Source organism: Ranitomeya imitator, chromosome 6 (genome assembly GCF_032444005.1).
Source record: "Ranitomeya imitator isolate aRanImi1 chromosome 6, aRanImi1.pri, whole genome shotgun sequence".
Taxonomy (NCBI): domain Eukaryota; kingdom Metazoa; phylum Chordata; class Amphibia; order Anura; family Dendrobatidae; genus Ranitomeya; species Ranitomeya imitator.
In genome coordinates this window covers 39,622,574-39,644,998 of record NC_091287.1, presented here as the reverse complement: position 1 = coordinate 39,644,998, position 22,425 = coordinate 39,622,574, and the positions used below count along the sequence as shown (strand labels likewise).

Sequence of the window (22,425 nt, the reverse complement as noted above, 5' to 3'; positions counted from 1 at the left end):
ACCAAACTAACGTTATTTGTTGCAGTCACACAACTTACACGGTGAGCTATAACTTCAGTATGATTTAGCTACCCCTTTACAGGTTGGTGAGACCACAGCGAAAATCAGGCCCAATGTTACACACTCTTTTTTTGGTGGCTGCAAATTAGAGAGATGCCCCACACGCAGGACTGTCACTGAAGCACAAATGTTAATATTAATGTCACACTATTATTTTTTTTTTATTTTTATTTTTTTCAGGAACACTTTAGAAACCCCCCCAAAAAAAAAAAATAGATTTTTGCAGGGAGAATTTAGAAAACAAATGTAACAAACTATATGCTTTCTATGGGCCACTGAGTGAGAGATGACGCACACAGGAATCAGGAGTGGCACACAAGCCCAGAGGCCAATATTTTTCTACCAATGATTGATGGAGTTATTTTCTCTGGTAGATTTTGGAACCCAAATCAAGGAAAAAAAATATAGGCTTTCTATGGACCACAATTGGAGAGAGAGAGAGAGAGAGAGAGAGAGATGGCACACCCAGGAGTCAAGACTGGCACACAAGCAGAAAGGCCAATATTAATCTCCCACTGTTTTTTTTGGTTGTTTTTTTTTTTTTTTTTTCAGGGAGACTTTAGAAAAAAAAATAATAAAAAAAATATGATTTTATCAGGAAGAATTTAGAAACCAAATAAAATAAAATGATTTTTTCAGGGAGAATTTATAAAACAAATAAAAACAAAAATAGGCGTTCTATGGCCCACTGACTGAGAGATGACGCACACAGGAATCAGGAGTGGCACACAAGCCCAGAGGCCAATATTTTTCTACCAATGATTGATGGAGTTATTTTCTCTGGTAGATTTTGGAACCCAAATCAAGGAAAAAAAATATAGGCTTTCTATGGACCACAATTGGAGAGAGAGAGAGAGAGAGAGAGAGAGAGAGATGGCACACCCAGGAGTCAAGACTGGCACACAAGCAGAAAGGCCAATATTAATCTCCCACTGTTTTTTTTGGTTGTTTTTTTTTTTTTTTTTTCAGGGAGACTTTAGAAAAAAAAATAATAAAAAAAATATGATTTTATCAGGAAGAATTTAGAAACCAAATAAAATAAAATGATTTTTTCAGGGAGAATTTATAAAACAAATAAAAACAAAAATAGGCGTTCTATGGCCCACTGACTGAGAGATGACGCACACAGGAATCAGGAGTGGCACACAAGCCCAGAGGCCAATATTTTTCTACCAATGATTGATGGAGTTATTTTCTCTGGTAGATTTTGGAACCCAAATCAAGGAAAAAAAATATAGGCTTTCTATGGACCACAATTGGAGAGAGAGAGAGAGAGAGAGAGAGAGAGAGATGGCACACCCAGGAGTCAAGACTGGCACACAAGCAGAAAGGCCAATATTAATCTCCCACTGTTTTTTTTGGTTGTTTTTTTTTTTTTTTTTTCAGGGAGACTTTAGAAAAAAAAATAATAAAAAAAATATGATTTTATCAGGAAGAATTTAGAAACCAAATAAAATAAAATGATTTTTTCAGGGAGAATTTATAAAACAAATAAAAACAAAAATAGGCGTTCTATGGCCCACTGACTGAGAGATGACGCACACAGGAGTCAGGAGTGGCACACAAGCCCAGAGGCCAATATTTTTCTACCAATGATTGATGTAGTTATTTTCTCTGGTAGATTTTGGAACCCAAATCAAGGAAAAAAAATATAGGCTTTCTATGGACCACAATTGGAGAGAGAGAGAGAGAGAGAGAGAGATGGCACACCCAGGAGTCAAGACTGGCACACAAGCAGAAAGGCCAATATTAATCTCCCACTGTTTTTTTTTTTTTTTTTTCAGGGAGACTTTAGAAAAAAAAATAATAAAAAAAATATGATTTTATCAGGAAGAATTTAGAAACCAAATAAAATAAAATGATTTTTTCAGGGAGAATTTATAAAACAAATAAAACCAAAAATAGGCGTTCTATGGCCCACTGACTGAGAGATGACGCACCCAGGAGTCAAGACTGGCACACAAGCAGAAAGGCCAATATTAATCTCCCACTGTTTTTTTTTTTTTTTTTTTTTTTTTCAGGGAGACTTTAGAAAAAAAAATAATAAAAAAAAATATGATTTTATCAGGAAGAATTTAGAAACCAAATAAAATAAAATGATTTTTTCAGGGAGAATTTAGAAAACAAATAAAACCAAAAATAGGCGTTCTATGGCCCACTGACTGAGAGAGAGAGAGAGATGGAACGCTTAGTACTGGCACACAAGCCCAAAGGGCAATATTAATCTCCCTTTTTTTTTCCAGGGAGAATTTCTAAAACCCCCCAAAAAAAAAAAATAGGCTTTCTATGGCCCACTATTTGTGAGAGAGATGGGACGCTCAGGACTGGCACAGATGGCACGCTCAGGACTGGCACAGAAGCCCAGAGGCCAATATTAATCTCCCTTTTTTTCTGGGAGAATTTATAAAACCAAAAAAATATTTAAATAGGCTTTCTATGGCCCACTATTTGTGAGAGAGATGGCACGCTCAGGACTGGCACAGATGGCACGCTCACAACTGGCACACAAGCCCAGAGGCCAATATTAATCTCCCTTTTTTCAGGGAAAATTTATAAAACCAAAAAAAAAATTAAATAGGCTTTCTATGGCCCACTATTTGTGAGAGAGATGGCACGCTCAGGACTGGCACAGATGGCACGCTCACAACTGGCACACAAGCCCAGAGGCCAATATTAATCTCCCTTTTTTCAGGGAAAATTTATAAAACCAAAAAAAAAATTAAATAGGCTTTCTATGGCCCACTATTTGTGAGAGAGATGGCACGCTCAGGACTGGCACAGATGGCACGCTCACAACTGGCACACAAGCCCAGAGGCCAATATTAATCTCCCTTTTTTTCAGGGAGAATTTATAAAACCAAAAAAAAAATTAAATAGGCTTTCTATGGCCCACTATTTGTGAGAGAGATGGCACGCTCAGGGCTGGCACAGATGGCACGCTCAGGACTGGCACACAAGCCCAGAGGCCAATATTAATCTCCCTTTTTTTCAGGGAGAATTTATAAAACCCAAAAAAAAATAAAATAGGCTTTCTATGGCCCACTATTTGTGAGAGAGATGGCACACTCAGGACTGGCACACAAGCCCAAAGGCCAATATTAATCTCCCACTGTATTTTTATCAGGGAGAATTTATACACCCCACAAAAAAAAATACAGAAAAATGAAAAGGCTTTCTATGGCCCACTATGTGAGAGAGATGGCACACACAGGGATGGCACTCTAGCAGAAATGCCAAATTGCCAATCTTAATCTCCCACCAAAAAAAAAAAAAAAAAAAAAACAGGGAATGTCCTACAATTACTATCTCCCTGCCTGCAGTAATCTCAGCCAGGTATGGCAGGCAGCTACTATCTCCCTGCCTGCAGTAATCTCAGCCAGGTATGGCAGGCAGCAATAAGGAGTGGACTGATGCACAAATGAAATAAAAAGTGTGGACAAACAAAAAAGATAGCTGTGCAGAAAGGAAGGAACAAGAGGATTTGTGCTTTGAAAAAAGCAGTTGGTTTGCACAGCGGCGTACACACAGCAATGCAGCTATCAGGGAGCCTTCTAGGGCAGCCCAATGAGCTACAGCGCTGAGGGGAAAAAAAAAAAAAAAAAAAACTTCCACTGTCCCTGCACACCGAGGGTGGTGTTGGACAGTGCAAATCGCTGCAGCACAAGCGGTTTGGTGGTTAATGGACCCTGCCTAACGCTATCCCTGCTTCTGACAAAGCGGCAGCAACCTCTCCCTAAGCTCAGATCAGCAGCAGTAAGATGGCGGTCGGCGGGAACTCCCCTTTATAGCCCCTGTGACGTCGCAGACAGCAAGCCAATCACTGCAATGCCCTTCTCTAAGATGGTGGGGACCAGGACCTATGTCATCACGCTGCCCACACTCTGCGTTTACCTTCATTGGCTGAGAAATGGCGCTTTTCGCGTCATTGAAACGCGACTTTGGCGCGAAAGTCGCGTACCGCATGGCCGACCCCGCACAGGGGTCGGATCGGGTTTCATGAAACCCCGACTTAGCCAAAAGTCGGCGACTTTTGAAAATGTTCGACCCGTTTCGCTCAACCCTAATGAACTGTATGGAGCATCTATTTTTATTTTTGAAATTCACCGGTAAATGCTGCATTTCCTACCCTAGGGTTATACTCGAGTCAATAAGTTTTCCCAGTTTTTTGTGGCAAAATTAGGGGGTCGGCTTATACTCGAGTATATACGGTAACTCATTCTGCAGCCAGATCAACACAAAGGTTATAGAAGGCAAACGGTGCACATTTGTAGTTTGAAATCGTGTTTCATAAACAAGTGTGCATCATTTGTCTTCTATAACCTTTGTGGTGATCTGGCTGCAGAATGAGTTAACTAAGGATCCATCAGTGAGCTCATTCTGACCATTTTATAGGAGACTAGATTGTGGCCCGATTCTAACGCATCGGGTATTCTAGAATACGCATGTCCCCGTAGTATATGGACAATGATGATTCCAGAATTCGCGGCAGACTGTGCCCGTCGCTGATTGGTCGAGGCAACCTTTATGACATCATCGTCGCCATGGCAACCATTATGACATCTACGTCGATACTGTGCCCGTCGCTGAATCAGAAACATGAGATGTCTACGTCCTTTATGACATCATCGTCGCTGTGCCCGTTGCTGATTGGTCGAGGCCTGGCGGCCTCGACCAATCAGAGACACGGGATGTCTACGTCCTTTATGACATCATCGTCGCTGTGCCCGTCTCTGATTGGTCGAGGCCTGACGGCCTCGACCAATCAGAGAGGCGGGATTTCCAGGACAGACAGACAGACAGAAAGACAGACAGAAAGACAGACAGACGGAAAAACCCTTAGACAATTATATATATAGATATTGTAGAGGTTTTGTCTTTTGTTTTTTAGCTCCGGTCACATCAAAGTTCATTGTGCTGGGAAACAAAGAGCCTGTAAAAGCTAAAATAAAAGCACATTTTCTAATGAAACCTAATTGCAAAAATGATTTTTAGCCCCAAATACATGAATTAAAGTTAAAACAAAAATAAATAAAATTGTCCCCAAAGGTGGCCAACCTAGACCATCAAGAATATTTGATACTAACCCAACCCACCCTAGACTAACGGCTATTTTTTCGATCTTTTGGCACTGCCGGGGTGCAGGTATGGATCCTTCTGCTTCGTAAACTCTATGTCTATGTAAACTTACCGATTTTTGCTTCTGTTTAGCTACAAGCAGCATGAAAAGAAAACAGAGAACAACAAGGCATGCGTGTTATTGACATCTCGAGAGACAAAGACGTTAAACAAGACTTGAAATGTGGCGCGTGGCAGCCGTACAGATGGTGCGCGTCCGGCCCGAGCTGGCGGTTACCTTCTTAAAAAAAGGCATTCTTTTCTCTTTCATGTGGGGTGATGTTAAACTGTTTACACTGGGTTTAGGGGAGCGATGATTGGCTGGAATTTCAATCTCTTCTGCCTCTAAGCCACTGGCATCTAAGTCTATAGCTACATACAGACAAATTACGTATGGTTATCAGATGGAGAAGAAAAATGCAGTCACACATAATATCATCTGGGAAGGAAGGCTCAAATCAAGGCACACGAGCAAAAGGCAATAAGGTTACCACGGGGGATTTGTTTGAGCCAAACTTTAATTTTCTTAACCGAATCGGGGGTGGTCCAACCCGTAGGACCAACACTGATCAGCAGAAAGGTGGGGTCGGGGGACTACAGCACAGACACATAGGTTTTAAGACTGTAGTACCCGGGACAGCCACACTCTTATGTATGGCGCTGTTCTTGTGGTCATTCTACCGATCGTCAAGGTCCGGGTGTTGGCACCCCATGTTCCCATCAGGATATGATTCTGAAATGCCATAAACGTGGCCACCTCCACAGATTCATAGAAAATGAACAAAGCGGAAGTGTGCACGTGTGGCCACTGCTCCATTCTAAGTCTTGGTATGAGTGGGGTACCAGAGAGCGGACCCCCCACTAATCAGCGAGTTATAATCTATCTTATGTATAGCTCATAACTCTCAGTGTGGTAAATAAAGATTTAAATCGAATCCGTAAGCTGATTTTTGCAGGGACAGAGATGCTGATTCTAGGGATGTGCCACTTGTTCAGTAGTTTCAATACAATCAGTATTTTATGAGCAGGAGATTACCACTGCAGGACTAAATGTCACGTGCCGGGCAGTCCAGCTTAACTGTATAACCCTGCCCCAACCACTGATTGACAGTGTACACAGGAAGCGGCCAATCAGTGGTGTGAGCAGGGCTATACACAGCTCAGCATTCTGGGCACTGCTACATCTACAGCAGATAAAACAGATAAACTGTACCAAGCAGTCCAGTAAGTGACACATCGCTGGAATCAGGCTCTCTGCCCCTATATTATCCTGCTCTCGGATTACATAGCAAAAACCTGCTGAGAATTTCCCTTTAAGGAGAGATAATCAATGTCTGACTCCTGCAAATCCCAATTAAAGGATTTTTCTTATTGACACTTTTCATTTACATGTATAAGCTTCCATATAGACACAATCAGTACAGTGATTTTCATGCACATATGCACCTTTATGCCAGACTTTATGGGCAATGTCAACGACCAGAACGTACATATTTATATTTACAGAGTCTAGAAACATCTAATGAATGTTTTGTTTAAACTATAGGCCAAAACTGGAATATTAATTAAATTAGATCGATAAAATAATAATAGGAAATGAATCTATCAAGCCAAACTACTTTTTTTTTTCAGTCGTTTACATCTTCGAGTTGAAAAACTACCGTATTTCACTGTGTTAATTGCTGTAAATGAATGTAAATCTCAAACTAAACGAATGAAAACTCAGTTTTACAATCTACAGACTATGGCTGAGAAAAAATGGTCCTCAGGGGTGTGGTCTATGGGGGTGTGGTCTGTGGGGGTGTGGTCTATGGGGGTGTGGTCTGTGGGGGTGTGGTCTATGGGGGTGTGGTCTGATGAGGGTGTGGTCTGAGGAGGGTGTGGGCTTTAACTCTGCTAACATTGAGATCAATGCCAAGCTTTCAGGGAGAAAATAACACTACTTGATTAAAAATAGATGGATTTTAGAAAATGTCAGACTCTCGGTTGCCCATTTTGTGGCCCCAACCTCTTGTCTTCCCTCTGTATAGAGTAGTAGAGGGTTCAAAAGGAAAAAACAGACAGGAGAGTGCATGTCTGGAGCCATGCATAGTGTATGGGGTAAAATACATCAACTTTAGGTATTACCATTGTAGACTGTGAGATTTTGATAAAGTTCAACTTTATTATTTTTGGGTTATTACTATATATCACTAATGCAATTTAGCATTTCTAGGAGCTGTTGGGCTGCTTAGGGCCCATGTATTGATTTTTTCTGTGTCTGCCAGGTGCTACTAATATTATTACTATTAAAGTAATCAAATACGTAATGCATGTTACAATGCCCAAAGAAATTTTCCAGGTTTAGATGCCCATAAATAACGGATGGTCAAAAATCTACATACAAATACATTGGGCTTCACATTTAAACAAAATAAAAAGGGTCATTGAAGGTACGTTCACGTTTGCGTCTTTGGACGCAGCGTCGTCGCCGCAAAACAACGCATGCGTCATGCGTCCCTATCTTTAACATTGGGGACGCATGGGCATGCGTTGTCATGCGTTTTGGTGCGTTTCGCGACGCATGCGTCGTTTCGACGCACCTGCCAGGGCGCGGCAAACGCAACATGTTGCATTTTTTCTGCATCCAAAATTTTTTAAAAAACGCATGCGTCGCACTTGCGTTGCATTTGCGTCGTCGATGCGTCAAAAAACCCCATTGAAGTGTATTGGCAATGCAGAAGACGCAAGTATTTGCGTTGTTGTGCGTTGTACGACGCATGCGTTCTTTAATTAAAGTGTATAGACGGTGTCTAGACACTGAAAAGACTCTATATATATAAAAAAAGGTTGAACGCATGCGTCAAAAAAGCCTGCATTTTACATGCGTCTTTTGTGCGTCGTGCGTTGCGTCCGCGACGCTGCGTCCAAAGACGCGAATGTGAACGTAGCCTGAGACGGTAAATATAATAAATCCTAGAAAAGCAGATGTAAATACCAAAAATTAACCAACAACAAGTCCAAAAAGACCAAACTACACACTACTCAAATACATGGTATTAAACAAGGACCGAAAATTTGGGGTATTATCATTAAAAAGGTTGTCCGGGGGATAAAAATGACTTTAAAAAATAGAAGCTCAGATTGAGGAAGAAAAAAATAGTACACCCCTTCTCCAATAACCAGCAGCTCCCAGTCCCTGATCTGCTTCTCGATTCTGGTCAACCCATCAAAAACACTTGGCAGCCAACTCCTGGTTGTTAGGGGATGAACGAATCAATTCTAAACTAATCAAATTAATTTAGAATTTTCCAAAATTTAAAGATTCTAGAAAATCTCAATTTTTGGGTGTTCGATTGATTTGAATCCAGCTAAGTGGCAGCCAGATGGATTTTTATTGGATCTCTTCCCGCACATCTCCCTGTCGCCCAATCTCCCCACCAGTCCTCCTCTGGCTTCCTAAGGAAACCGCTCCGGTCTCCTCTTCGTCGATGATTCCCCCAATGCACCTTTTTTTATACTACAAATGAGGCATTGAATAAACTGCATAAAAAAGTCAAATTTTCTAGCCAAACTTGAGAAAATTTGGCAAATTTTATTTTTGGCAGTTTCGTGGGCAGTGATTGGCAGAGTGGGCACTTCTATCCACTTCTAGTGTGTCAAGATGAGACCAAGGACCCCCAGGGACCGAGAGCTGCTGGGTATCAATGAGGGTGAGTATTACTTCTTTTTTATTCTTCTCTGACAACACTTAGAAATATTTTATATCCCCAGGACAACCAACTAAATTAGGAATTAGGAACTAAAAAAAAAAAAACCAGGTTAGACAAATTGGGGCATCGTTAATGAGACCAACTTACCAGATGATGGTGGAGTCGATCTTCTAGAGCTAGGTACCACATCACCCAAACTGGAAGAAGAATTTCCCCCGGTTTTACTATTACACAGAAACAGATAGAATTATGTCACTTCTCGTAATCTACATTTGTACATAAATATATAGTCTAGGCACTAATGAAATGGTAAAATGAAATATTTGTCAACCCTCCCCCTATAATACATGAAGTACACAACATTCTTGGAGTTTTTATATTGTGCCCCCATAGAGCAGAGATTATTTCCTGCAAGATCACATCAAGATTTGTGGTCTCTTAATATATGAATGAAACTATCTGGCACTTTAAACCCCTGCCAGAGCCCAAATATCAAAGCATCCAAAAATAACGTGATCCTAACAGGGGTCTCTGAACTTTCCAAAAACATGAAGACATTTATTTATGGGAAAAAAATATTTAATAGAAAAATATTATTTACTTAGCAAATCAAAACGTACAGGCTGCCTATAAGAGAAATGTCCGCTACGCCAAGAGAAATATACATAGGACCAAGAAAAGCAACTATAACAAATATAATACACGGCTATATGACATGGCAGCTATGTATCGTGTCTAATTGAAAAAAAGTCCCCAAAAGGTAATAACTAAAGGTAACAGGTTGTGCTGATGATCTAACGATCAACCAGGATGATATAACACATTTATGTTTTTAAAGGAAAGATAACTTTGTGTATCTTCCATCCCTGAAAAACACACCGTGCCCACCATGGTCACATAAAGTCATTTAATACAGTAGCCGTAAGGTCATTAGTCTTTGGGTGGAGGGCCAAGGAAATTCAAGGCTGTACAACTATAAGAGCCTGCGCCATTGCTGGGAATCTTGCAATCAGCAGCTATCATCTGATTCCAATCAGCAGCTATCATCTGATTCCAATCAGCAGCTATCATCTGATTCCAATCAGCAGCAATCATCTGATTCCAATCAGCAGCTATCATCTGTTTCCAATCAGCAGCTATCATCTGAACCCAATCAGCAGCTATCATCCAATTCCAATCAGCAGCTATCATCTGAGTCCAATCAGCAGCTATCATCTAAGTCCAATCAGAAGCTATCATCTGAGTCCAATCAGCAGCTATCAACTAATTCCAATCAGCAGCTATCATTTGAGTCCAATCAGCAGCTATCATCTGATTTCAATCAGCAGCTATCATTTCAGTTCAATCAGCAGCTATCATCTGATTCCAATCAGCAGCAATCATCTGATTCCAATCAGCAGCTATTATCTGTTTCCAATCAGCAGCTATCATCTGATTCCAATCAGCAGCTATCATCTGTTTCCAATCAGCAGCTATCATCTGTTTCCAATCAGCAGCTATCATCTGAGCCAATCAGCAGCTATCATCTAAGTCCAATCAGAAGCTATCATCTGAGCCAATCAGCAGCTATCAATTGAGTCCAATTAACAGCTATCATCTGAGTCCAATCAGCGTCTATCATCTGAACCCAATCAGCAGCTATCATCCGATTCCAATCAGGAGCTATCATCTGAGTCCAATCAGCAGCTATCATCTGAGCCAATCAGCAGCTATCATCTAAGTCCAATCAGAAGCTATCATCAGAGCCAATCAGCAGCTATCAATTGAGTCCAATTAGCAGCTATCATCTGAGTCCAATCAGCAGCTATCATCTGAGTCCAATCAGCAGCTATCATCTGAGTCCAATCAGCAGCTATCATCTGAGTCCAATCAGCAGCTATCATCTGAGTCCAATCAGCAGCTATCATCTGATTCTAAGCAGCTATCATCTGAGTCCAATCAGTAGCTATCTTTTGAAGAATTACATGATACCGTACACATCAGTGTATGCTTGTGGTCCTCCATGGTGGATGGGTTAGGGGAGGTCACACTAGCTATAAAGGATATAAACTGTCCATAGAGACCATTTTGATACCTTGTGTAGAATTTTCCCTGTTTTGCCTTTTGTTCATGCTGAAGCCTCATGTTTTCCAGCTTTACTGGACTAGGGATAAATCCTATTTCACAGCCTTCTTTTACCAGCCGACCTATCCACCAGTCATTGTTAAATTTCTGAAAAAAATAAAAAATGTTTCAAAACTATAAAACATGAACAACTTTGCATGAGAAGCGCATATTCACCAGTATCCAATGGGCCTGTGCTTCGTGGTCGGCTTCTCTGTACACCGAGCCACAGCATATACACCTTTACTCCGGGTGTTTAGTTTTGGTTAGGGTAACAGGTGTTTTCATTTACTCATTTGTCTTCCCTATCACCTTTCGGGTGCGGCTTTATATACTTTCCCCCTGCTGGTATTTCCTGCTGCTGATAGTCTCATTTGGATGTTCAGCCATAGTGCTGTAGTTTAAGTCTGTCAGTGAAAGACCAGCTAGGGTTTATCTCTCTGCTGTTTAATGTTCTTTAGCCTACACTTATCTACTGTTTCTTTTTAAGGACTAGGCGACATATTCTCTAACAGTACTTACTTAATCCTTTATTTTGTATTTCGTGGTTTGTTTTACTCACTCTGGGATCTTTCTTTTTCAGCACACTTTCCCTTCTGTAGGTAATTTACACTCTGCCCTGCCCTCTGATTCTTTAGGAGGAACATTAAGCACTTTACGGCCTTTCAGGCAGGATAGGTCCAAGATGCTATTGTTTAGTCTGTGGTTGGAGATATCTCAACTCATGCAGGAACCACTAGGGACTGCGGGGTCAGGATCTCTAGTCTGTACAGGAACCGACAGGGTCAGTTGCAGTTTTTAGTGTGCTACCTATTTTCCCAAGTGAGTTGCTACACTCATAAATTTCAGAAATTAGCTTAGCTATAGGGGATGAGGAGGCAGCTACTGTGTCTTGTACCTGCTGTGCTTCAAGGCCCCTCTACAACACAAGATGCCTGTATTATATGTGGCAGGTGGTGGCGCTGCTACAGATATCGAATTGGAACCCAGGAGTTTAAAAAGGGGTTACTCCCCCCAAAAAATGTATCTATCCAGAGGATTGCTGACGATCTGACCCCGGGGAAAATCAACTATCACGCCAACACCGGACTAGCAACAGTAGTGTGCATGCATGACCATGGCAGTCAGTGGACCAGTAGTTACTTATCCGTTCTACCGCTTCACCCTTTTTCGTCATTGAACAGGTTCCAGCAGTCAAGACTCCCATGTGATCGTATATTTTGTAAATGTTCTTGATGGGATAACCTTTTAATTTGAACATCTGATTCCAGGCATTAAAATTCCATGAATTTTAGTTGATGAAACTGAATACATAGTACAGCGGGTCCAATCCGGCTCATGGAAAATAGTTTTTGATGAAACTGAATACATAGTACAGCGGGTCCAATCCGGCTCATGGAAAATAGTTTATCGTTATAGATAAAGAGTAAATAAAAATAAATGATTTGATATTTCCTCCACGTAAGAGAATATTCCATAACTTCAGACATCAGCAGATATTAGTATTCCATAATGGTCTCACCTCCTTGACGTGCAAAAAATCTTTAGCCTCAAATGAAACAGCCAGTCCTGGAACTGGAACCTCGTCATCATGAGCTGCGCTGTAGCCAACATTCGTCCGTACGGCAAATGCAACCGGCTTGGTCTAGAAAACAAAAACGAAAAAGATACCAAAACATTTAATACAATGAATTCCTCCTGTACAACGCATTAGTCATATGAAGACCGAGCTAAGGAACGTAAGACACGGCTTGTGCTGTATTCTGCACACCTTAAGGGATGTTCCATTACAGTAAAATCCAGAGTCAATGGGCCAAGGTTGGATTAATAAAAAAAATTCTATACTCATCGGCTGGACCGGCGCCATTCCTTTGCACTTTCTTCTGTATCCCATGTCCATCTTGGGGCATCAACATCCTGAGAAGCACGTCATGTGCCCGCTGCAGCCAATAAGTGCCCGCTAATGTGCAGGTTTTTTCACTTAGACTGAATGTAAAACCTGCAGCTGCCATGTGTCGCCCCCTGCTGGATGTTGATGCTCTGAGACCTGCAGAAAGCATGGAAGCAAGTGCAGCGGAGTGGTGACCAGTCAGTACAGATTATTTCTTATTATTATTACTACTGATGAGTAGTGTTGAGCGATACCGTCCGATACTTGAAAGTATCGGTATCGGATAGTATCGGCCGATACCCGAAAAATATCGGATATCGCCGATACCGATATCCGATACCAATACAAGTCAATGGGACATCAAGTATCGGAAGGTATTCTCATGGTTCCCAGGGTCTGAAGGAGAGGAAACTCTCCTTCAGGCCCTGGGATCCATAGGGATGTGTAAAATAAAGAATTAAAATAAAAAATATTGATATGCTCACCTCTCCGGCGGCCCCTGGACATCATGCTGCTAACCGGGAGGCTTCTTTGTTTAAAATGCGCGCCTTTAGGACCTGGGAATGACGTCCCGGGTTCTGATTGGTCGCGTGCCGCCCATGTGACCGGCACGCGACCAATCAGAAGCCGTGACGTCATTCGCAGGTCCTCAATTCCTAGAATTAGGAGTTTTTGTGAATGAGAATGACGTTGCGGCTTCTGATTGGTCGCGTGCCGGTCACATGGGCGGCACGCGACCAATCAGAACCCGGGACGTCATTCTCAGGTCCTAAAGGCGCGCATTTTAAACAAAGAAGCCTCCCGGTTAGCAGCATGATGTCCAGGGGCCGCCGGAGAGGTAAATATATCAATATTTTTTATTTTAATTCATTATTTTACACATCCCTATGGATCCCAGGGCCTGAAGGAGAGTTTCCTCTCCTTCAGACCCTGGGAACCATGAGAATACCTTCCGATACTTGATGTCCCATTGACTTGTATTGGTATCGGATATTGGTATCGGCGATATCCGATATTTTTTGGGTATCGGCCGATACTATCCGATACCGATACTTTCAAGTATCGGACGGTATCGCTCAACACTACTGATGAGTGAATATACTCGTTGCTTGGGTTTTCCCGAGCACGCTCGGGTGTCCTCCGAGTATTTTTTAGTGCTCGGAGATTTAGTTTTAATCGCTGCAGCTAAATGATTTACTGCTACTAGCCAGCTTGATTACATGTGGGGATTCCCTAGCAACCAGGCAACCCCCACATGTACTCAGCCTGGCTAATAGCTGTAAATCATTCAGCTGCGGTGCTGAAAACTAAATCTCCAAGCACTAAAAAATACTCGGACACCACCTGAGCGGAAAACCCGAGCAACGAGTATATTCGCTCATCACTAATTATTACCCTACGCTGGGCCATTTGCAATGACTTCTAAAATAGGTTTAATCCCGTATAGTAATTATTTTTCTTGTAAAATTTTACACTGAAAATCTTGTATAATGTTTAATAAGTCCATGTCTTACACCATAACTGGAGTTTTGAAATAATAACAGGTTTCATCTAAGCTTCATTATTTACCTGCCTGTATTGGCAATGAGGGCACTAGAGAAGAAGCCTAGAAAGTAGAGTAGTCGCAACGCAATTGATAAACTCATGCGCTTTCCTTACACATTATGGAAAAAATGGAAGATACTGAAATATACCAGAGTTTGAAATGTTAGTAAATTGCTCGTAAATGCCATAAAATATTATGTAATGTTTATAGTGGAGACATTTATGGAATCCAACTGTTGACAATCTTTTAAGTCTCGAATACCAAAACTATTCCTGGTCCACTGAACGTCGTTCCAGGCCATTAATCGTAAGAAGAGCACAATATGCCGTCAGGTATTAGGCGGTTCGCCTGATTCTGTTCAGCGGCCACAGACCACTGTCGTGGCCGATGGACGGAGATGTTCGAATCAATTCATGCCACCAGACCTCCTCTGGTTTTAACATCAGCACAAACACTGCCTTCTCCCCCACCGCCGGGAGCTTTATGGCCAAGCAGCTGCATGCAGACATACATCACCAAGCACAATGCTGAGCGTCAGATGGCGTAGTGTAAGGCTGCCACCACATGACTCTAGAGGAGACGTGTTCTGTACAGTGACAGATCACACTTCTCTATCTGGCGTCTGATGCACAAGTCTGGGTTTGGTGAGCGTCCAGGAGAACGTTACCTTCTTGATTGCATTGTGACTACTGTAACATTTGGTGGAGGAAGGGTAAGGTGTTGGGTTATTTCCAGTGAAGGCAAATAATGCATCAGCTCAGCACAAAACATTTTAAAGATTTGTAGCTTCCAACCTTTTTGGGAACAGTTTGCGGAAGTCCCTTTTCTGTTCCCCATGACTGTGCTCAAAGCGAGGTCCATAAAGCCATGGGTTGTCAAGTTTGGGGTGGAAGAATATGACTGGCTGCACAGATCTCGGACCTCAGCCCGATCCAAAACCTTTGGGATGTAGTAGATCGGAGATTGTGAGTCCGGCCTCTCCCACACATCAGTGCTTGTCATCACAAATGCTCCTCGGGACGAAGGGGCAAAAATTCCCAAAGACACCTCCAAAATCTTGTAGAAATTCTTCCTAGAAGAGCGGAAGCTGTTACAGCTATAAAGGGTCCGACTCCATATTAAAGTCTATGGATTTAGAGTGGGTGTCATAAAAGCTCCTTTAGGTGTAATGTTTTGTCCTCATGGTGCAGGTTTATAAACTTAACTCAACTTGTATATAGATTATATCGGTGCATGGACTGGTGATTGTAAAAAAAGAAACATGAACCGATCTAATGTGAAGTTTTTACAATCAGATCCTAAATCATCTAATCTGATCTTCGCATCTACATCCAGTCCATGACACATCGTCGTAATTCATTACATATCCATATAATTTATTTCCTTTAACTTTTTTTTAAGTATCAGGGAAGGTTTTTTTCAATAAACACTTCCCCGAAAAGACATAAAAGTCTTCAGTCTGTGAAAGTCCAGCCGTTCTACGTTTGCGTAAAACTTTCTGGCAAACAAAATGTCAAAAATAGAAACAAAACTTTTCTAAATTTAGAGTGGAGGTTTATGAGAGAAGACAGGGAGCTAAAGATTTGCAAAGCACATTTGCATTCTAAAAAGCAAAAATCGGAATGTGTTCGTCAATAACGTATCCAATAATTATAAATGTAATGTAAACATTTCCTTTAGGATTTCCGATTCTCGTGGATATGTCACAGAACTGAAAAGAGAAAAGGTGCACAGATGAGATGCATCTGAATAGAAGACTGTTCCTTACATGCGGCTTAAATACCCGATCAGCCCTACCAAATTAGGAAATGCTAACTCTCAGCTAGTGGCGAGAAGAGAGGAATCTGCAATAGAAAAGTACATGACAAGCAAGCAGCAGCGGGATACAATAAAACGGAACAGAAACATGCACAGACCAGAGAGATTACTAATGCCAATGGTACTAGGAAAACATATTTTTCATGACTATGCTGCATACACATATCTCGTATACAGAATGTACATTCCTAGGCTCGGTAGACATGGTTAGATGCCATAGAAATACAAGTAGAAGTTTTCTTTTTTCAAAAGAGCTATGCACCAGATTTAAAGGGAATCTGTCAATAGGATCAACCCACCTAAGCCGTCTCTATCACAATGAAGGTCCTAGGAAGCTGAATAAAATGATACCATGATATCTGCGATCCGATGTTTTATTCCAGAGCAATCCACATTTTTCTTAATATGTAAATGAGCTGTTAAGATCAATGGGAAGGACCTAGATCATCCAGAGAATCTGCCTCCAGAGTTTATTTTAAAGGGAACCTGTCACCAGGTTTGGCCGATACGAGTTACGGCCACCGCCTTTCAGGGCTTATCTTCCGCATTCTATAATGCAGTATATCTGCCCCCGATTCAACCTGCAAAAGAAGAAAAATAACTTTTATTATACTCACCTGGGGGCGGACTGGTCCGATGGGTGTCACATGCCCTGGTCTGGCACCTCCCATCTTCTTACGATCCCTGTCCTCCTTCTTGCATCCATCATGTGGATGATGCGTCCCTGTGTGATCCACACAGGCTCCCTGGCATTGAGGTCCTGGGCAGGTGTACTTATCTGCTCTGAAAGTACTGCAGGCGCCGGCAATGGTCAGAGAGGCCCAGCGCCTGCGCACTGCAGGAATTTGCTCTGCTGTCAACAGGGCATATAAGTACGCCTGCGCAGGAGCGCGATGCCGGGGAGCCTGTGAAGCAAGCAGGAGGGCGGCATCGCAAGAAGATGGGAGGCGCCGGACCAGGACCTGTGACACCCGTCGGACCGGTCCACCCCCAGGTGAGTATAATAAAAGTTATTTTTCTTCTTTTGCAGGTCAGATCTGGGGCTTATATACAGCATTATAGAATGCTGTATAAAAGCCCTGAAAGGCGGTAGCCGTAACTCGTATCGGCCAAACCTGGTGACAGGTTCCCTTTAAATGAAAGGAGGCGTTAACAGTGTAAGATATAATAACTAACAGTCTCCTCTCCTGATCTACATGTCTCACACTGGTAATGCCCACTTTTATTTAAAATAAGCTCTGGAGGCAGATTCTCAGGGAGATCTATGTCCGGCCCATAGATCTTAACAGCTTTCTTACATATTAAGAAAAACATGGATTTCTTTAGAATGAGACATTAGATTGCAGATATCAAGATATTATTATATTCAGCCTTCTATGACCTGCATGGTCATATAGACGGCTTAGGAGAGTTTAGCCTACTGACAGATTCCCTTTAAGACTGAAAAGAATTATAAATCTTCTACAGTTTTGTGTCTACAACTCCTATGCAGTCCTTTAGGTTTCCATGGGTACACACTACAGATCCTTCGTAGTCTGGTATTGCATCTAAAAAACACACATTATAACTGCACATTTGTCAACAGCCCCAAATTTGCTTGGACTCTCATGAATTTTCATATACAGTACAGTCCAGACAAAATTTGGGGCTTTAAAGGGGTGGAGTGTATGTTCTAGGGCAAGGGCAGGTCGTTGGCAAGTACGTAACAGTGTCCTTCAACTGTGATGGTTCAAATTTTTTATTATTTTTTCATGCAACATGCAAAAAAAACACTAAACAAATGTAAAGACACATTGAAATCCATATACTGTATATATAAAAAAGTTACCTAGAAGAAAGGCAGAAAAGAGATTTAAAAAAAAGGTAGCAAATACCCTGAAAATTAGGAACATCGTTGCACTCTACCTTTCTATTTGATCAATCATATTTAATTCAATGACATATGGAAGGAAAACTATTGTTTTCAACGGAGCTTCCCTTTAAATGAAGTACTTTAAAGGGAACCTGTCAGCAGGATTGTGCTCGGTAACCTACAGACTAGGGGGCGGGTCAGTGAGGGATCAGTGACCTATCAGCAATCTTCATTATGAATAGCTAATCAGAGCACCACATGAAGACCCTCACAGGCCGCCCCGGGGCACGCGCATATCATTAACTCAAAACTGAAAAGGATTAAACATCAACCACAAGACAGATTCCATCACCAGGTATCATTGTAATCAGTATAATGGCGCCGACCTGACACTGTAGGTCAGGGGTGTCAAACTGCATTCCTCGAGGGCTGCAAACAGGTCATGTTTTCAGGATTTCCTTGTACTGCACAGGTGATAATTTAATCACCAACTCATTATTTGTGTAGGTGATTAAATTATCATCTGAGCGGTACAAGGAAACCATGAAAACACGACCTGTTTGCAGCCCTCGAGGAATGCAGTTTGACACCCCTGCTGTAGGTTACTGAGCACAATCCTGCTGACAGGTTCCATTTAAGGGGAATCTGTCACCAGCTTTTTGCTAATCCACCTGAACCGTAAAAAGGTAATAAATACAGTAATAAAAATCTGTACACGTCTCCACAGCTTCAAAAAAAAATCATGGACACATCAATTTTTTTTTACAGATAGGTTAAAAAAGTGTCCTATTTTTACAGACTGTCCAGGAATTTTGGAAGGTTGGAAACCTGGGTCATCTTGCCCGTTCTACCTATCTACATGTAATGCAACATCCTTCTATAATTCTGTCTGGAGCAACTAAAGGACAATTTAGTTCCGACCATTCAAAATAATTTACAAATACCAAAGAACAACACAAGAAGAAAACAATCATCTAATACACTCAGCAAATCAAATACTCATTGATTCATTGTCTGGCTGAGTTCTCAACAGTCCCGACTGCTCTTCCCTCCAGTAACACTTATTACTTATTATCATTGGACGCTCGTTATGGCCGGCAGACAGCACACGTCATACCAGGTCGTAGATTCAGACGTTCCTGGCAGTGATTTCATAATCCATTGTTATGAATAAAAATGAGCTCCGATACTAAACCAGTGGTAAAATACTGAGATTTATACTGGTTTGTGCTGTATGTGATGTTCCAGATCAAGAGCCGGACAGCCTGTGGTGCTACTTGGCTGCACTGATACATAATGACCAAGAGGTTCTCAATTGGATTCGGGTCTGGGGAACCTAAAGTCTAGTCAATGGCATCAATGCATGTGTCATCCCGGAAATACCTACGGTATACACTCTGACCATATCTGGCCAGGTAACGTCCTGAGAACTTCATCCACGTACCATCAAAAAATGTCATGGTTTCTACAAGGAAGCTGAAGCTTGAGCATCATTGGATTTTCCACCAGAACAATGATCTCAAGCATACCTCACAGGCCACCAAGGATAGGTTTGAGAAGGAATTCTGGAAGATTCTTACATGGCTATCATAGTTCCTTGACTTGAACCCCGTAAACCTTTTACCTGTGCAATCCGTGTTACTGAAGAAAGTCCATTTTTAGGAACTGAACGTCTGATGTTTTGGATTGCCCGCACAACTAAATATCTACCGTTTTCACATCCGAGTGCCAAGTTTACTTTACATACTTAAAGGGATACGAAAGATCCTACCGGGGCACCTAATATGGAGTGTAACGCTCTATTCTTCCCCAAGAATGACATGGACTGCCATCCAATTGATTGCCACATGTAGTACTGCATTTCCTCTTTAGTGGGCACTATAGGGAAAGTGTGTAGCTGGCGGAAAGTTATCCAGGTAAAAATCTGGTTTTTTGGAGGGATCTGTATCCAAAACAATGGGTGATGATATGCAATGTCATAACTAGTGGGGGAGAAGGAAGGAAAGTTTATTTTATTTTTGGAGAACTTATTTAAAGGGAATCTGTGGGTGGGATCAAACCTTCTAAGCCGTCTATATGGGCATGTAGGTCATACAAAGTTGAATAAAATGATACCTTGATATTTGTGATCCAATGTTTTATTCCAGAGCAATTCACATTTTTCTTAATATGTAAATAAGCTGTTAAGATCTATGGGAAGAACATAGATCTTCCTGAGAATCTGCCTCCAGAGCTTATTATAAATACAAAGCGGTTACCAGTGTGAGACATGTAAATCAGGAGAACAGACCATCAGTCACTACATGTCTCACACTGGTAATGTCTCCTTTCATTTACAATAAGCTCTGGAGGCAGATTCTCAGGGAGATCTATGTCCCGCCCATAGATCTTAACAGCAAGTTTATATATTAAAATGTGGATTTCTCATGAATAAAACATCGGATCGCAGATATCAAGGTATCATTTTATTCTACTTTCTAAGACCTACATGCTCATATAGACGGCTTAGGAGTTTTGATCCTACTGTCAGATGTAGAATATAAACGTAAAGTGAGCTTTCCGAGGATTGCATACTAATTAACCGCTGAAAATTGCATTAAACATTATGTAAGAACTCAGCCATTGTAATATGAAGTCATAAAAGTCTGAATAAGTTGCCCTTTTTGGCGAGATCTTAATCCTTTGTTTTCAAGGTATATAGTAGGCTCCAGCTCTGCAAATAGCATCTACGTCATCGACCGTGGAAAGATTATTCATCTCACATATTTCAAAGGAAGAAACCTTTGGACTCAGACTTGTGAGAGCGCTCACAGCTTGCTGCTATTTTTTTTTCTGGCTCTTATTAAACCAACAGTTCAAAAACTTCTCCGTAATACAAGTCATGAAAAAAAACCTCCTCCAAAGCGAAAACAGACCTAGCAAAATGTCTCTGGGGCATTGATGATGCATCGCTCGTATATAGAAAAATGGGTTATTATTTCTGTGCTACTAAACTGACACCTACGAAGTCGTTTCCAGGCGGCTCATAATGTTATATGGTCTTCTTCTGCCTGGGTCAATAAAAGTAAGTTTCCTGATAATACGGTATCAAGAAGGTCATGAAGGAACTTAGGCAAAAATGACATTTCATAAACTGATAGAGGGAACGGCTGTACGATAAAGAGAATTCTTCAGCAAAACCATAACACCAGTCTTAAATTTTCATCTTTTGATAAAAGGGGTTGTATCAGATAAAGCAAAAATAAGCCTGCATTTATCCTGAAAGAGTGCCACTGCTATGAATTGGTTGTGTCTGGTACTGCAGCTTTAATGCGTTTCATTGACACTATACACATAGAAATAGCTTACGATAAGAAGAATGGAAACAATAAATTAAAAGGAATTGGTCACCGGGTTCCACTGATTCCAGTGATGTATCACTTACTGGTATACTTGCTGCAGTTTGGGAAAAAAAAATCACAGTTTTCTCTGCTGCAGATCTAACAGTTCCCTGAATGCTGAGCTTTGTTTAACTCCGCCCACGCCACTGATTGGAAGCTTTCTGTGTACACTGTGCATAGGCAGAAATCTGCCAATGAGTGATGGGGCGGGATTATGCAAAGCTCATGGTAGCAGGTTTATTAGTCATCCAGTAATAATCTCATGCTGAGAAACCAGCAATTTTATGAAAACTACATTGAGCAGAGAACTAAGTGACACAATGCTGGAATCAGGGATTCTGCCCTCATGTTATGCTGCTTTAAAAATAGGCTGCAAAAACCTAGTGACAGATTCCCTTTAAAGGGTTATTCGCATCTGCGCTCTTTAATGTATACTCATGGGGTATACGATGGATATCTGTTAAAATGCAGGAGGAACATTGCGGTGATGGTATCCGGGCACTGAGAGGTTGAGCGGTGGACCATGTGTAGAGGATCAGATTTATTTTAAAAAGCACAACACGTTTTGGAGTTGGACCAACTCCTTCGTCAGGTAATAATAAGGTTGTATTACATGAAGAAGGAGTTGATCCAACATCGAAAATCGTTGTTTTAAAGCTTTTTAAAATAAATCTGATCCTCTACACTTGTTCCACCACTCATTCCTGGCAGGGCCCGGACACCACTGCCACCACAATTTTCCTTCGGCATCTTGATTCTCTCTTTCACACGCAGGGTGCGAGTTCTGCGAACGAAGCAGCAGCCTTCCATCGTTTGGCTCTATACCTACATAGGAGTTGTGCAGTAGATATTACAATAAAATATAAACATTAACTTCATTTCAGATACGTTGGTAATACCTGGGGACGTGCCATAAATACAGAAAAGAAAATATAAAGAATCATCAAAATGTTTCGCCTATTGTCATT

The 22,425-nt window shown here is 41.4% G+C and overlaps 1 protein-coding gene across 6 annotated transcripts in view; it reads right to left on the bottom strand.

The window, feature by feature from the left end:
• Positions 1-22,425, bottom strand: part of CACNB2 (calcium voltage-gated channel auxiliary subunit beta 2) — a 345,405-nt gene that overhangs the window by 40,819 nt on the left and 282,161 nt on the right. For 3 of the 6 annotated variants that reach the window (XM_069729519.1, XM_069729522.1, XM_069729521.1), the window contains 4 exons: positions 12,493-12,615; positions 10,942-11,078; positions 9,015-9,091; positions 5,249-5,268 (listed from right to left, as the gene is read on the bottom strand). In XM_069729519.1, coding sequence (XP_069585620.1) covers positions 5,249-5,268; positions 9,015-9,091; positions 10,942-11,078; positions 12,493-12,615 — 357 coding nt within the window. Of the gene's footprint in view, positions 1-5,248; positions 5,269-5,413; positions 5,548-9,014; positions 9,092-10,941; positions 11,079-12,492; positions 12,616-22,425 lie in introns of all 6 variants that reach the window. The other 3 variants (XM_069729517.1, XM_069729520.1, XM_069729518.1) reach the window with 1 other exon arrangement.